At 37.1% G+C, this 14841-nt stretch overlaps 1 protein-coding gene across 1 annotated transcript in view; it reads left to right on the top strand.

Annotated features, from left to right (window-relative positions):
* The window catches only part of AMN1 (antagonist of mitotic exit network 1 homolog), a 53344-nt gene that overhangs the window by 32576 nt on the left and 5927 nt on the right, over nucleotides 1-14841 (top strand). Inside the window, exon 6 of the mRNA XM_047066025.1 lies at nucleotides 4041-4152. Within this exon, the coding sequence (XP_046921981.1) occupies nucleotides 4041-4152 (112 nt within the window). The remainder of the gene's footprint in view (nucleotides 1-4040; nucleotides 4153-14841) is intronic.

Raw genomic sequence — 14841 nt, 5'->3', positions numbered from 1 at the left:
TGATAGCATGGCGCCTTCTTGGGATTCTCTTTCTCCCTCTCTCTCTGCCTCTCTCCTGCTCATGCTCACTCTCTCTCGCTCTCTTAAAATAAATAAATAAGCTTTAAAAAAGAAAGAAAGACAAGAAATTTGATTAAAACTCTAAGGACTTCAGGTACCTGGCTGGCTCAGTCAGTAGAGTATGCAACTCTTGATCTTAGTGTTATGAGTTCAAGCCCCACATTGGGAATAGAGCTTACGAAAGAAAGAAAGAAAGAAAGAAAGAAAGAAAGAAAGAAAGAAAGAAAGAAGTCTAACAACCTTTCCTAAAGACTGAGAAACAGTTATACAAACTTATGTGACAACATTTATTGAATGTCATGATTGTTTTTGAAATTTCTGTTGATTTAAGTTCCCAGTGGGCAGAGACCATTTTGTTCATCATTTTATCATCATTTTATCCCTATGTATTACTGCAGTTCCAGGCACATGATAGTACCTCAATAAATGTTATCATATTAACTTTATATTACAGTCATTTTGTAAGTTTCTACAGTCTTCATGGTTAAAAGTTTTTTTCCTGTAAAATTTCATTTATTCAACAATTATTTATTAAGCACTTGCTATGTTCTAGGCATTGGTGTAGCAGAGAACAAAATCTGTTCATACAATGTATCATTCCTTACTTTAATCATTTTTTCTGTTATTGGTAATCCAGATTATTTCCAGTTTTTAACTGTTAGAAATAGTCATATGTTGGGGCTTACAAATTTTTTCTTCCATTGCTGTAACAAACTCCAAAAAATGGAATCAGTGGGTCAATAGGTATGGATATTATAATGCTCCTAAATTCATATTGTAAGATTGTTTCCTATGAAGGTTATGTTGTGAATTCACAATTTTGCCAAGACCCCAGTTTGCAACATTGAATCTTTTTTTTTTCTTAAATGCCTTAATATATTTTAAATGGTACCTGGGTGGAGCGCTATTCCTTCCATCTGTTCTCAAATTGTATTTCTTTGTCCGTATCCTTTGCCAATTTATATCATAGGCTACCTTTGCCAGTTTATAACAGAAAATGCTTTTTTCCTCAATTTTATGAGTTTTCGGTATACGCAGGTTTCCTTTACTTACACGATATGATTGATTATAGTATGCACACCAACTTAATATCAACTTTTTGGAAGGAAAAAATATTAATGCCATAAATAAATGTGTCAACCATTATATAACCTTACTTCCAAAATTCTTTTTTTTAAGTTTGTTTGTTTGTTTGTTTGTTTGTTTAGAAAGAGAGCCAGCATGAGTGAGGGAGGGGCAGAGAGAGACAGAGGGAGAGAGAGAATCCCAAGCAGGCTCTGCACTGTCAGCGCAGAGCCCAATGCGGGGCTCAAACTCACAAACTGTGAGATCATGACCTGAGCGGAAATCCAGAGTCAGGCAGTCATCCGACTGAGCCACCAAGGTGCCCCCTTACTTCCAAAATTCTTAAAATATTTTTTGCTGTGGTCAAATATACACAAGGCAGACTTTACCACTTTAACCATTTTTAGTGTACAATTCAGTGGAATTAAGCACATTCACATTATTGTGCTGCCAACACCACTATCCATTCCCAGATGTTTTTCCTCATCCTACACTGAAACTCGTTACCCATTAAAATAGTAATTCCCTATTACCCCTTACCCCCAGCCTCTAACTATCTCTATTCTACTTTCTGTCTCGATGAATTGCCTATTCCAGATAACTCATATATAAGTGGATCATACAATATGTGTCCTTTTGTGTCTGACTTATTTCATTTAGCACAATGTTTGGAAGGTTTACCTCTGTTGTTGCACATATCAGAATTTCGTTCCTTTTAAGACTGAATAATATTTCATTGTAGATATATGGTATATTCATATATATATGCAGAAACATGTGCATGCTTATATATGATATGTTTATATATGTATGCTTATGGGTGTGTATATATAAGTACATAAACATTTCGTTTATCCATTCACCTATCAATATTCGTTTCTACCTTTTCACTATTGTGAATACTGCTGCTATGAGCATAGGTATACAAAAATATGTTTGAGTCTTTGCTTTCAATTCTTTGGGCATTTACCTAGAAATGAAATAGCTGGATTATATGGTAATGCTATGTTTAATTTTTTTAAGGAACTGTCATACTATTTTCATAGTGGCTGTACTATTTTATATTCCCACCACCAATGCAGAAGGATTCCAAATTAAAACATCAAACAAGGGGTATATAATATTTCAAACATATGAAAAAGTATAGAAAGTAATATAACATAAACCTGTGGACCAAACACTTGAATTTTAACATTTTCTTTTTTTTTAATTTATTTATTTATTTTGAAAGAGAGAGCATGAGCAGGGGAGGGGCAGAGAGAGAGGGAAAGGAGAATCCCAAGCAGGCTTCATGCTGTCAGCACAGAGCCCAACGTGGGGATCGATCCCATGAACCATGAGATCATGACCTGGGCTAAAATCAAGAGCTGGATGCTTAACCGACTGAGCCACCCAGACACTCCTTGAATTTTAACATGTTCTGCACTTACTTCAGTTCCTTGTTAAAAATTATATGTTACCTGTAAAGTTCCCATGACATTCATTCTCCCTTTCTTCCTGCAGAAGTAACCACTATTCTAAAGATGCCTGTGTATTTATCCTTGTGTGTTTGCATACTTTATCTATATATGGATAGAAACATATAGATATAGATCTATAAACAAGATAGAGTATTGTCTTATGTTATAAATTTTCAAATGATAGCTTCATAATATATGTGTTCTATTACAATTTGCTTTTTTATTCAAAATTGTTTAATTTTCCAAGCTTTATTAAAGTATAATTTGCATACAATAAAATTTACCCATGTTAAGTGTAATGAAGTTTGATGAATTTTGGTAATTGTTATACAGCCTTGTAACCACCACAATTATATATAAAACATTCCATCATCCTAAAAAAGTTTTCTCCCATCCCTTTGCAATCGTTCCCTGCCATGCCTCCATCCCCAGGCAACCAGTGATTTACTTTGTCATTATAGTTTTGCCTTTTCTAGAATTTTATATAAATGGAGTCATGAAATACTGTTCTTTGTTTTTTACCTTTTTATTTTACTTCTTTCACTTAGCATAATGTTTTTGAGATTCATCCATGTTGTTGCATGTATTAATATTTCATTCCTTTTATTTATTCATTTTGCTGAGTAGTATTCCATAGTGTGGATATGACACAGTTTGTTCGGATATTCACCATTTGAGGGATATTTGGGTTCTAATTTTGGACTGTTATGAGTACTGCTATGAAGATTTGCATACAAATCTTTGTGTAGACATACATTTTCATTTTTCTTGGGTAAACACCTAGGAATGGAATTGCTAGATATAGAAAGTACACATTTGGCTTTAAAAAACACAACCATACAGGTTTCCCAAGTTTCTGAACTAACATTCTGTTTGAGATTTATGCCTATTAATACAAGGAGATATTTTTCATTTTAACTCTTTTTTCTGTTCCATTAATAAACCACCATTTGTTTATTCATTACTCACTTCTTTACTATTACAAATAATATTAAGATGAGCACATTTATAAGTTATTTCCTTGGGCACATATACAAGAGTAACTCTATGTATAATGGACACTTGCAGTTGGTACTGCTGGGTTCTGGGGTATACTTGTCTTCAGCCTTAACAGATTTGCCATATTGATTTATAAAATGGTTGGGCACTTTTAAGTCATCTATACTTTCCAAATTACTACATACTTACATTAGTCCTTTCTATAGGATTTTTCTTGCAAGTAGATATTTCGTTCTTTTTGTTTGTTTGCTGTTTAAGTTTTATTTATTTGAGTGATCTCTACACCCAACATGGGGCTCAAACTCATGACCAAGAGATCAAGATGTGCATGCTCCTCCAACTGAGCCAGCCAGGCGCCCCTGGTTCTTTTTGTATCAGAGTATTTCCCACGGTTTTTCATACTGTCATCATAAATTTGTTTTTTCTTTTAACTGTCCTTTCTTTATTTTTAAATAGGAGATTCATATGGGACATTGTGTGAATCTGACTGATGAAGCTGTAGAAGCTGTCCTCACTTGCTGTCCTCAGATACGTATATTACTCTTCCATGGATGCCCCCTAATAACAGGTTAGTATGATAGACTGCTTGGGTTCAAATCCTGGCTTCATCTTTTAATAACTGTGACCTTGAATAAATTACTCAACTCATTCCATTATTCACTTTCCTCATCTGTAAATGGACATGATAGTAGTAACTTGATCGTGAAAATTATCTGACAGCACTTTATATGGTGGCTAGCACATAGTAAAGGCTCAGTAAATGTTAGTCACGCTGTTGGTGATGCTGGTAATGCTAAGTGTTCAATAAATGTTAACTATGGGGGCGCCTGGGTGGCTCAGTCAGTTGAGCATCTGACTTCAGCTCAGGTCATGATCTCGCAGTGTGTGGGATCGAGCCCCACATTGGGCTTTGTGCTGACCATGCTTTAGATTCTCTATCCCCCTCTCTATCTGTCCCTCTGCTCACACTCTCTTTCTAAAATAAATAAACATTTTTAAAAATTAAAAAAATGTTAACTATGATGAGGATGATGGTGGTACTAGTGTTGACATTAAACATGATGTTTTATGTAGACACAAAAAATTCAAGCTTGTAATATTACGTCTATTAAATATGCTAAATGACCTGTTGACTATAATCTCATCAAACTATAGCCAATGAGATTCAGAGCAATTTGGACTCAGGCTAATGTGATAGATACTTCGCTGAAGGAGAACAAAGTAGTCACAGGCCATTTGGCCTGTGGCTGGAAGCCATGACACTGGAAATAAAAGGTACAGCATAGGGAATATAGCCAATGATGTTGTATGATGACAGATGGTGGCTGCACTTGTGGTGAGCAGAGCAGAGCATAACGTATTCAGAACAATTTGGATTCTTAGGCTAATGTGATACATCACTGAAGGAGAACAAAGTAGTCACAGCCCATTTGGCCTGTATAAGAGCCATGATACTGGAAATAAAAGGTACAGCATAGGGAATATAACCAATGATATTGTTGTGTGGTGACAGATGGTAGCCACATTTGTGGTGAGGATAGTATAACATGCAGAGATGTTGAATCACTATGTTGTACACCTGAAACTAATGTCACATTGTGTGTCAACTCTATTCAAATAGAAAAAAGATTTTTTAAGAAAAAATTTTACTAAAGATAGTAAAATATAAAGATTTTACCTTTAAGAATATTTTATTGTTTATAAAATATAATTGCAATAATAGTAATATATAAGAACATACATTTTTAAATGGCAAAATGTCATTTTGGTATCACAATTTATATAAAATAATGAATAAAATATTTTGTTATTGTGAAAAAAAAAAGAGCCATGATAATATACATGACCATGTCTTGAAACCTTAGCACCTCAGCCATTTTGCATCACCTCTGCAATGGCCCACATACTACAATATAACCTGGACTTCACTTGTAAGTCAGCATTGATGCCCAGTCCTTCCATGTCATTTCTCTAGTTACAGTCTAAACAGTTATTCTCTGGGTTGAGTTATGATCCTAGAAGTCCTTTTAGCAACTTCTGTTCTTATGTTTGGACTGTGAATGTAAACCTAGCCGACAACAGGTTGTATGTGGTATCAGTGACATCTATAATGAAGACTAAATCTTATTTTTGGCCAAGACATTTCTCAAAAAACTAAGGCCAAAAAGGACATCAGGAACTGTTAACGGGCACCTGGATGACTGAATTGGTTGAGCATCTGACTCGGTTTCAGCTCAGGTCATGATCCCAGGGTTGTGGGATCGAGTCCCACATCAGGCTCTGTGCTGACAGGATGGAGCCTGCTTGGGATTCTCTCTACCTCTGCCCCACTTCCCTGCTCACACTTGCACTCTCTCTCTCTCTCTCTCTCTCAAATTAAAAAAAAGAAAGAAAGGAAGTGTTAACAGTGCTTACCTCCAGGGAAAGTTGTGGAGGGACAAGAGCAAGAAAAAGCCTATACTATATACCCTTTGTACCTTTTGAATTTTGTATCATGTGGATGGTTATATCTATTAAAATTAGTAATAATATTTTTTAAAAAATCACTTAGAGCAAGAAAAACTCATGGGACTGAGTGCAGGGTATTGGTACCTGCGTACATTATCCTGGGGGTTGTGAGAAGGCAAACAGAGGTTCTCTGGTTATCAAATAAGGCAAAAAAAATGTATTCTAACAAGTAGGCTCTTATTTTAAGGTAGAGAAGACCACAGAATATGGAATGTAATAACATCAATCTTTGATAATCTTTCCAGAATAACAATCTAAGTGTGTATATCTACCCCCTGAGCTATGTGTGCATTTGATCAATAGATTGAATAAGCAAGGGGTACTCATAGTCACTCTGTTTTCCTCACACTACTTTATTACAAATCTGCTCTAAAGAGCAGATATTCCCTACTGCCAGATGAAATCCCAGGTGCCATTGGCTTTTCTTATCATTCTCAGAGAGTTAAAATGCCTTGTCATTTCTTATCACTGAAACCTCTCATTTCGGTAACTAAAACGTCTTCAATCCATGCAGTACTCTAAACAAGTTCAAGTGAAAGCTTTTGCTCCCCTGGTCAGCTCAGATTTGGCCTGCAGTGGATAAGCAGACATTGTTAGTTCCTCTCTTTTACCAGCCCTCAGTTTTCTTCCTACCCCCAGCTTGCCCACTGCAGTTTCTGATCCCACCAATGTTAGTACAGGGTGGGCCTGGGATAAGCAGGAACAGAGGGAAGGGAAAGAAAAGGCTTACTTATCAGTGCTACTGTGACTGAATATCAGCACTCCAGGCCTTTGGAGAGCTGATCTGTACTCTGTCAACAGTGGGGCACTTTTGAGGTTCTTCAGGGCCCACTTCCTACTACCCACCCCCATCACTGCATATATCTCCTATCTGCAGTTCTCTTGATTTAAGCCATGGTGCCTCTTCTGGCTAGTAGCTACTGTTTTCTTTCTCTATCCCCAGGAATCCAGCATATATCTTCAGTCTTTCTCTGTTTCAGGTTTCCTAACTTATCTCAGTTGCTTTCATGAGCAGAATATAAGGCAAACCCATGGCAGCCCACCTCTGTCCACAGGAAACACATACTTTCAGCAATGAGAGTGTGGGTACTTCCCAACCCAGTCTTCTCTTTAGCTGTATAGACTCTCACCATAGCTTTTTGTCCTTTATTTTTCTCAGATATGGGTCTGATATTGGTGTCCTGTGTCCCCCAAGCTCCAAGGGACATATCAGACTCACCGACTGATCTCCTTAGAATTTCCTCTCACTAGGCTTGAAGGGAAAAGCAAGCACCTCCAGGCTTCTTTCTAGAACTCCAGTCACAGCTGTCTTCAAAGAAATCCTTTCTTCAATTTCCAACTCTCCATCCCTTCTAACTTTAACACTTTCGTATCTTTGAATGGATGTAGTGCCATGGATTCCAAAATCAGATTTTAGCCAAGCATTTTCAAGTCATGTATACGTGGTCTGGAATCTCACTAGAATCAGAGAGTAGCTGGTAACTATAGTCCTGGAACATTAGCTGAAATAGTTCTATTTTAATGTTCTGTTATATTTGTCTCAGGATAACTTGGCTAGACAACATGTCATAAAATCAACTGTTGCTCATTTTACCCTCATTATCTTTCTGGTTACCCTGTGGATGCTCTTCTTTGATATTACCACAAAACTCAGTAACTGGTAGTTTCTTAAAGGTTAATTGCAGTGTAGGAAATGAAAACATATTAATGAAATTTTTATATACTTACATTACAATCCATTGGTCTGTCTTGCATTTGATTAGATCTTTGATCTTTTACCCATACATGATTTTGTAATGTCATGCATTGGCAGTGTAGACAATATTGGTTCTGTTAGTAATACAGATCTTCCAATGTTGACACATTTCATCAGACAAAAAAAAGTCACATTTGTTAATATCACCATTGGGTGGTTGTCAAGATCATAGTGGCAGCTACAAATTTTCCAAAATTCACTTGGATGCTAAAATTTTTCATTGCCAACAAATTCTGTCACTTGTTTTCTTTGAAGTGACAGGTTCATTTCGCTCTTTTTCAAGAAATTGTCTGAGAAGCGCCCAAGTCTGAATAACCTTAGGCTAACAGTCATTCTTTCAAATAAAAATGGTGCGCCATGAATAAAATGACTAGTTTAGCTCACAACCCTAAAAAGGTCTGACTGGAGGATCTGCAGACCACACTTTGAGAACCATTGCTTTACAGTAAAAAAAAACAGTTATCAGTTAACTTCAGCATTTGGAGCAGGAACAAATATCCCTTTCAAATCACTTCTTATATTTTCATGTGACTACTGGAAGTGAAAGTAGACATTAAAATGACAGAAGTTCAAAATACTTGGGATAAAATAACTATAGTTTGACCTGGAAGATTATCTAGGCCAGCATTTACCAACTATGTTACTGTTATGTAAATGAACCAAAGATGACTTCTATGTTGTTTACTTCTTCACATCAAATTGGGACTGTTAGTTCAAAAGCCCACCAGCACTGAATCTTTGTTTATCCAATGGTTTTAAATACAGGCTAAGAAAGCAGATCTTGGTGTCTGACTCTTGATTTCAGTTCAGGTCATGATCCCAGGGTCATAGGATCAAGCCCCTCATTGGGCTACACGCTGAATGAGGAGACTGCTTGGAATTCTTTCTCTCCCTCTGTCCTTCTCCCCAACTCACACACTCTCTCTAAAATAAAAAAAATAAAGGGGGTACATGGGTGGTGCAGTCAGTTAAGCATCTGACTCTTTTTTTTTTAATTGTTTTAACATTTATTTATTTTTGAGAGAGAGACAGAATGTGAGCAAGGGAGGGGCAGAGAGAGAGGGAGACACAGAATCTGAAGCAGCCTCCAGGCTCTAAGCTGTCAGCACAGAGCCCAACGCAGGACTCAAACTCAGGAATTGTGAGATCGTGACCTGAGCCAAAGTTGGATGCTTAACTGACTGAGCCACACAGGCACCCCAAGTGGCCGACTCTTGATCTCAGCTCAGGTCATGATTTCACAGTTCGTGAGTTTAAGCCCCACATCAGATTCTGTGCTGATGGCGTAAAGCCTGCTTGGGATTCTGTCTCTCCTTCTCTCTTCCCCTCCCCCTGCTTGTGCTATCTAATCTTTCTCAAAATAAATAAATAAACTTAAATTTTAAAACAATTAAAAAATTAATAAATAAAATAAAATAAATTTTTAAAAGAAGAAGAAGATTTTTAGCCCTCCAGAGCTTGCCTGCTTTGCATACCCTGAAAAACTTCATTCAACATCTACCACCATAGATAAGATGAAACCTAGGGGTGTGAAAGACCCCCTTGCCTTTTGGAACTCTCTGACCCAGACTCCTTATCTTGATGCTGAGCAACATCATTAGACCTAAACCTCCTCTCCTGTCCTCTGAGAGTTGCCTTACCCTCCTTCCCTTCTCAGTAGTGCCCCCACAACCACACACACACACACACACACACACACACACACACTGTTGTCTTTGGAAGGTCTTATGTTGTGAGGGACTTCTGCGAACAAATCTGTCAAAGCACTGCCCAAATAAAGCTCGTTGTGTCCTACTGCCACCGTGTGGTCATATCTTTTTCCTTGCTCTACCCTGAAATCCCTTAAACTTACTACAGTGACCTGGTATGGTATGGTGTTCTAGAAAATACCATAGGTATAATTGTTGGGCTCAGGGCAGGCCACCCAAAAATATGCCCTGGAGCGTATTTATTTTGAATTAAAGTTACTTAAGAGGGGCACCTGGATGGCTCAGTCAGTTAAGTATTCAACTTCAGCTCAGGTCATGGTCTCACAGTTCATGACTTTGAGCCCTGCATCCGGCTGCATCCGGCTGTCTGCTATCAGCACAGAGCCCACTTCACATCCTCTGATTCCCTGTCTCTCTGCCCCTCTACCCCTTGAGCTCTCTCTTTCTCTCTCTCTCTCTCAAAAATAAATAAAAGTTTTAAAAAATAAAAATAAAAAGTAAAGTTACTTAAGAAACAGCCCGTGCAAGAACACTCTGACCGTCTTTTGTCTCTAGAAAGCAGGAAACAAATCTCCCATGTGAAAGTTACCCTCCCTGTACCAGGAGATAGAAAGACATCCTTATCATCAGAGATGCGGAATTCAGGACCTAAGAAGCCTATGTAAACAAACCTTGTTTTTTTACTTATTTACTACCCCAGCCCAAATTCTGTTTAGAATTCCTTATTAATTCAAGCTCCCAAACATAAGTTTTCTTTTTCCTGTCAGTTCCCCACAAATTTGTTTCTCTGTCAAAAAAGTATAAAAGCTGCCTGTCTTGGTCACTTGTTAGGTCCCATATCTATGAGACCTCCATACATGGAAATTAAGTTTTATTTTCTCCTGTTAATCTATCTCATGTCAATTTAATTCATAGATCAGCCAGAAAAATCTTGAAGGGTAGAGGGAAATTTTTCTTCTCCAACAATAGCATAGAACTAAAAGTGTTTATATGTCCAAAAAGTTTGAGAAATGCAATATACCACTATAATGAATTTTAATTTATCAAAGACTCTGAGAAACACTATAGCTAAGAATCTTATTTAACTTTCTTTATGCAGGCATTTCCCAAGATTTTTTAGCACAGAACACTTTTGTGCACCTCAGTTTTCCCTTGCATATAATTGTCAGACATAAAATTGGGAGATCTGATAATAATGCAAAAGAGTTCATATACCATGGTTTTATTACTAAAGGTTTATAAAGAGAAGAAGCTGAAGTTTTTCAGCTACCCAGATCATCTCTACTCTTCCCCCTTTCCTGTCAGCACTACAACCATTGTATATTTTTGCTGCTGTCATTGAATGAGAATAAACTGAGGTAATATATTCACTTTATATTTAATTTTTATTTATTTTTTTCTCCAAAGAATTTCTTGGCCTGGTAAATGAAAGTTTTTTTGTCTTTCATGTGACACATTATATAACATTTTTTTTCATGCTCGTATATCTATGTGGTTGCTTATATATGAATATATAAGATAATATGATTTATTTTCCATTAAAACATATATGCACATGTATGTTCAATTATAATGTTAACCTCAAAGTAAGCAGACCCCAAAATTGGCAGTGTCTGCTGTAGTTTCTCATCAAATTCCCTCAATTAATAGGTTTATCTTCTCTACTATAATTCTTAGTATATTTAAATTTTCTTAACCTTACGGTCAGACTATAAACAGAACTCCACATTATAAATTGGGTCTTGAAACTTAGAAATACGCTGATTTTATTACTGCAGAAGAGAAAAGAAAAAAAACTATGCTGTTATTTAAAATATCATAAATTATGATTGTTAGAAAGCCACAGGCCAAATGTAGAGTCACTTGCCCCAGTACAGCAAACTAAGACTTAACTGAAGTTTCAACTTCTCCAAGAGTGAAATTTTAAGCCAATCAATGTGAGTTTTCTGGTCAGCACCACTGAGGTAATCTGTCATATGGGCCCTCTTCATCCCCCAAAGAAAGATGAGATAATCCACCTAATAAGACCCCTTCCTTGCGTTTCCTCCTATGAGAAGGTGAACTTGCCTGAACCAATCCTTTCTTTTCTTTTGCTAATAAGTTCTTGCCTTACTCTCCTTCCTATAAAAATCTTCCATTTTGTACAACTCCTTAGAACTCCCCTCTACTTGCTAGATGGGATGCAGCCTGATTAATGAACCGATTAATAAAGCCAATAATTTACTCGGTTGAATTTTGTTCTTTCACATAATATATTTTTTATACATGTTATGGAGGCAGGAAAATAATTTTACAACTTATTAAACTATTTTTAATTCAATTATGTCTGCAATGATTATCAGTAAGTTCAACTCATACACCTTTACTAATCTACAATAGACATGCATTTCAGTTTCACAGTATTTGCAGGCATGAAGGTTTAGATTTTAGAAGGGCAATAAAGCAATGAGACAGCACTAGATTAATTTATGTATTACACTGAAAGACAGGAAAATCCAACAGGAAATCTGCCACTTTTTATTGAACTGACCCAAATTTTAGTCACATGTGAGAATATGTTTCATCCTGATTACTATACAAGGAAGTTCTTTACTTCAATTCCTGGATCATAAATATGTCACGATTTACCACATAGAGCCCAAAACAAAAGTATTTTAAGGGGCACCTGTGTGGCTCAGTCGGTTAAGCAACCAACTCTTGGTTTCAGCTCAGGTCATTATCTCCTAATTCATGAGTTCCAGCCTCTCATCAGACTCTGCTGACAGCACGGAGCCTGCTTGGGATTCTCTGTCTCCCTGTCTTTCGGCCCCTCCCCAGCTCATACTCGCTTGCCCTCTCTCTCTCTCAATCTCCCTAAAAATAAATAAATAAACTTAAAAAATATATATTTTAAGACCCAAGTGTTTTGCTTCAGAGTTTCCTTTAATTAAAGTTGATTCCTTGCTTAAAGGACAACTCTTTTATTTTGTATTTTACTTTTTCTAAACCCTATATTATTGTTTCCTTCTCCTTATTTATTCATCCATTACCAATCCCACATGATAGAACTTTTTTTTTAATGTTTTTAAAATGTTTTTATTATTTATTTTGAAAGAGAGAGAGAGTGTGTGTGTGTGTGTGCAGGGGAGGGGCAGAGAGAGGGAGACACAGAATCCAAAGCAAGCTCCAGGCTGTCAGCACAGAGCCTGACAGGGGGCTTGAACTCCCTGAGATCACCTGAGCCTGAGTTCGCCTGAGCTGAAGTCTGATGCTTAAGGGCTTAACTGACTGAGCCACCCGGGGCGATCCCCACCCGCCCCGCCCCACGCATGACAGAACTTCTTGCTGCCAGACACAAATGAAGCGTTACAACCTTGAAGCATTAGAACTATTGTTTGTAAAAATCTGCCAGCCTCACCTTTTTCACTGTGTATTCTACAAAAATATCTAAATTACATCTTCCTTGATCATTTGAAAACATTCATTAATTTATATTTCCCACAGTTTCTTCTTTTTCTTGGTGCTTTAAAAGCCCCTGCCATGCATCTCTTTCAAAAAGTGGCCTCCAACTATGTTAGTCATAGATTTTGAGAGATGGTAGAAGCTTCCTTAGACTTCATCTATACAACACCCTTGTTTTAAGGATAAGGGAACAGAGGATGAATTTAAGTGGAAACATTTGATAGTAGAACTGGGAGTGAAAACCTAGGTCACCTGATTCAGTCTCTAATTCTTTCCCCAACAGAGCAATTTCCTGAGCCGACAGTGTCAAGAGGCTTAACTGTTACTAGAAAAGGGAGGGAAATAGGAGAGTGACATCAAGCAACAGCAGTGGGATTGGTTTGATGACGTTTTGAGTCTTTTTCAATGTTGAGAGTTTGTGTTTTAAAGGGTGGCAGAACATGCCACCCCAAAATATGCTTCTTTAGGATAAGGATTTTTTTTTTTTTTTTGAGCTGATTGTGTCTGAGAAACAGCAGACAACCAGAGAGCTCTGAAAATGGAGAAGTTATCCTCTTGTAAGAGAAACTTGCATTTATAAAGGAAATCTCCATCTGTAAGGATCTCCCCCTCTACACCGGGAAGGAAAAGGGTAACTCTAAATCCAAGAGAATCTTACCAATGGAGGAGACACCAACCTAAATGTGTATAGCAAATCTTACCTTTTACTCCTTACTGTGCTTTTTCTAGTAACTTCCTATAATTGGCCTGCCCACTCCACCCCAACATCTTTCTTTTGTCTTTAGCTGAAGATGGGATTTGACGTGGTGGCTAGGGCTGTCTCAGGGAGTTTACTTATTTTCCCTGGGTATCTCTCATGCATACATGAAGTAAGTAAACATATTGATAAACTGTTTTTTTTTTCTGGTTAATTGCCTTTTTTTTTTTTTTTTTTTACAAGAGTGTCTCAGCCAAGAACTTAGAGGATAGAGGGGAAATTGTTTTTCCTCCCCTACAGTTTCTACAGTGTTCTGGCAAGGGATCACTAAATACTTAGAGAATCCACAGTTTCTCCATATAGCATAATAAACTCATAGGCACCAAATACTCCTCCTGTTCAAACTCACAGTCCTAAATACTCTATTTTCTCAGGAAAAAGGTGCCTGGGGGGGCTTTGAGTAATATAATACTGCCATCTAGCCTCAAAATCTTTAAATTACATAAAAATATATTGTATGGTTACTATTGGAGGGAAAAGTGTCCTCTTATTTATGTGCAGTAATAAATTTCTATAGAAGAATGACTCAAATAGAGTTAGAAAACAAACATGTATGTATAATGTTTGATAACATATTCCTAACTAGTAAAAATGCCAAAATAATCCTAAAAACAACTAAAATGAAATTGGGAAGTATAGTTTCCAATTTTGTTCTTCTTTTCAAAATTGTACTGGCTGTTCTGGGTCCCTTGAATTCCCATATACATATTAGTGATGAAGTTTTGGGGTTTGGAGCTGACGGCCAAGAAAGAATTCTTGAAGACGTCTTTGTGCAAAAAGGTGATTTTATTAAAGCACAGGGACAGGATCCATGGGCAGAAAGAGCTGCACTGGGGTTGTGACCGGTAACTCATTATATACCCTCAGGTTGGGAGAGGGTCAGGGACAGTGTAAGTCTCTAAGAAATTTTGGAAGCAAGGTTTCCAGGACCTGGCGGGGGGGTGGCTAACTGTTGTTAGGAAAACACCATTTATTACCGTTTAGTAAAGCCTCAGTCATGAGAACCTTCAGATGTATATGAGGAGGCCATAATCTTGAAGTATGATTGACAGCATATATGTTGGGGCAGTTGAGATAAAGGAAGTA

The sequence above is a fragment of the Lynx rufus genome, unplaced genomic scaffold, assembly GCF_022079265.1.
Source record: "Lynx rufus isolate CCGP_SWC_20201006 ecotype Redwood Valley unplaced genomic scaffold, mLynRuf1.p SCAF_7, whole genome shotgun sequence".
NCBI lineage: Eukaryota > Metazoa > Chordata > Mammalia > Carnivora > Felidae > Lynx > Lynx rufus.
Note: the sequence above shows the minus strand (reverse complement) of the source record. Positions and strands in the feature narration are given on the sequence as shown.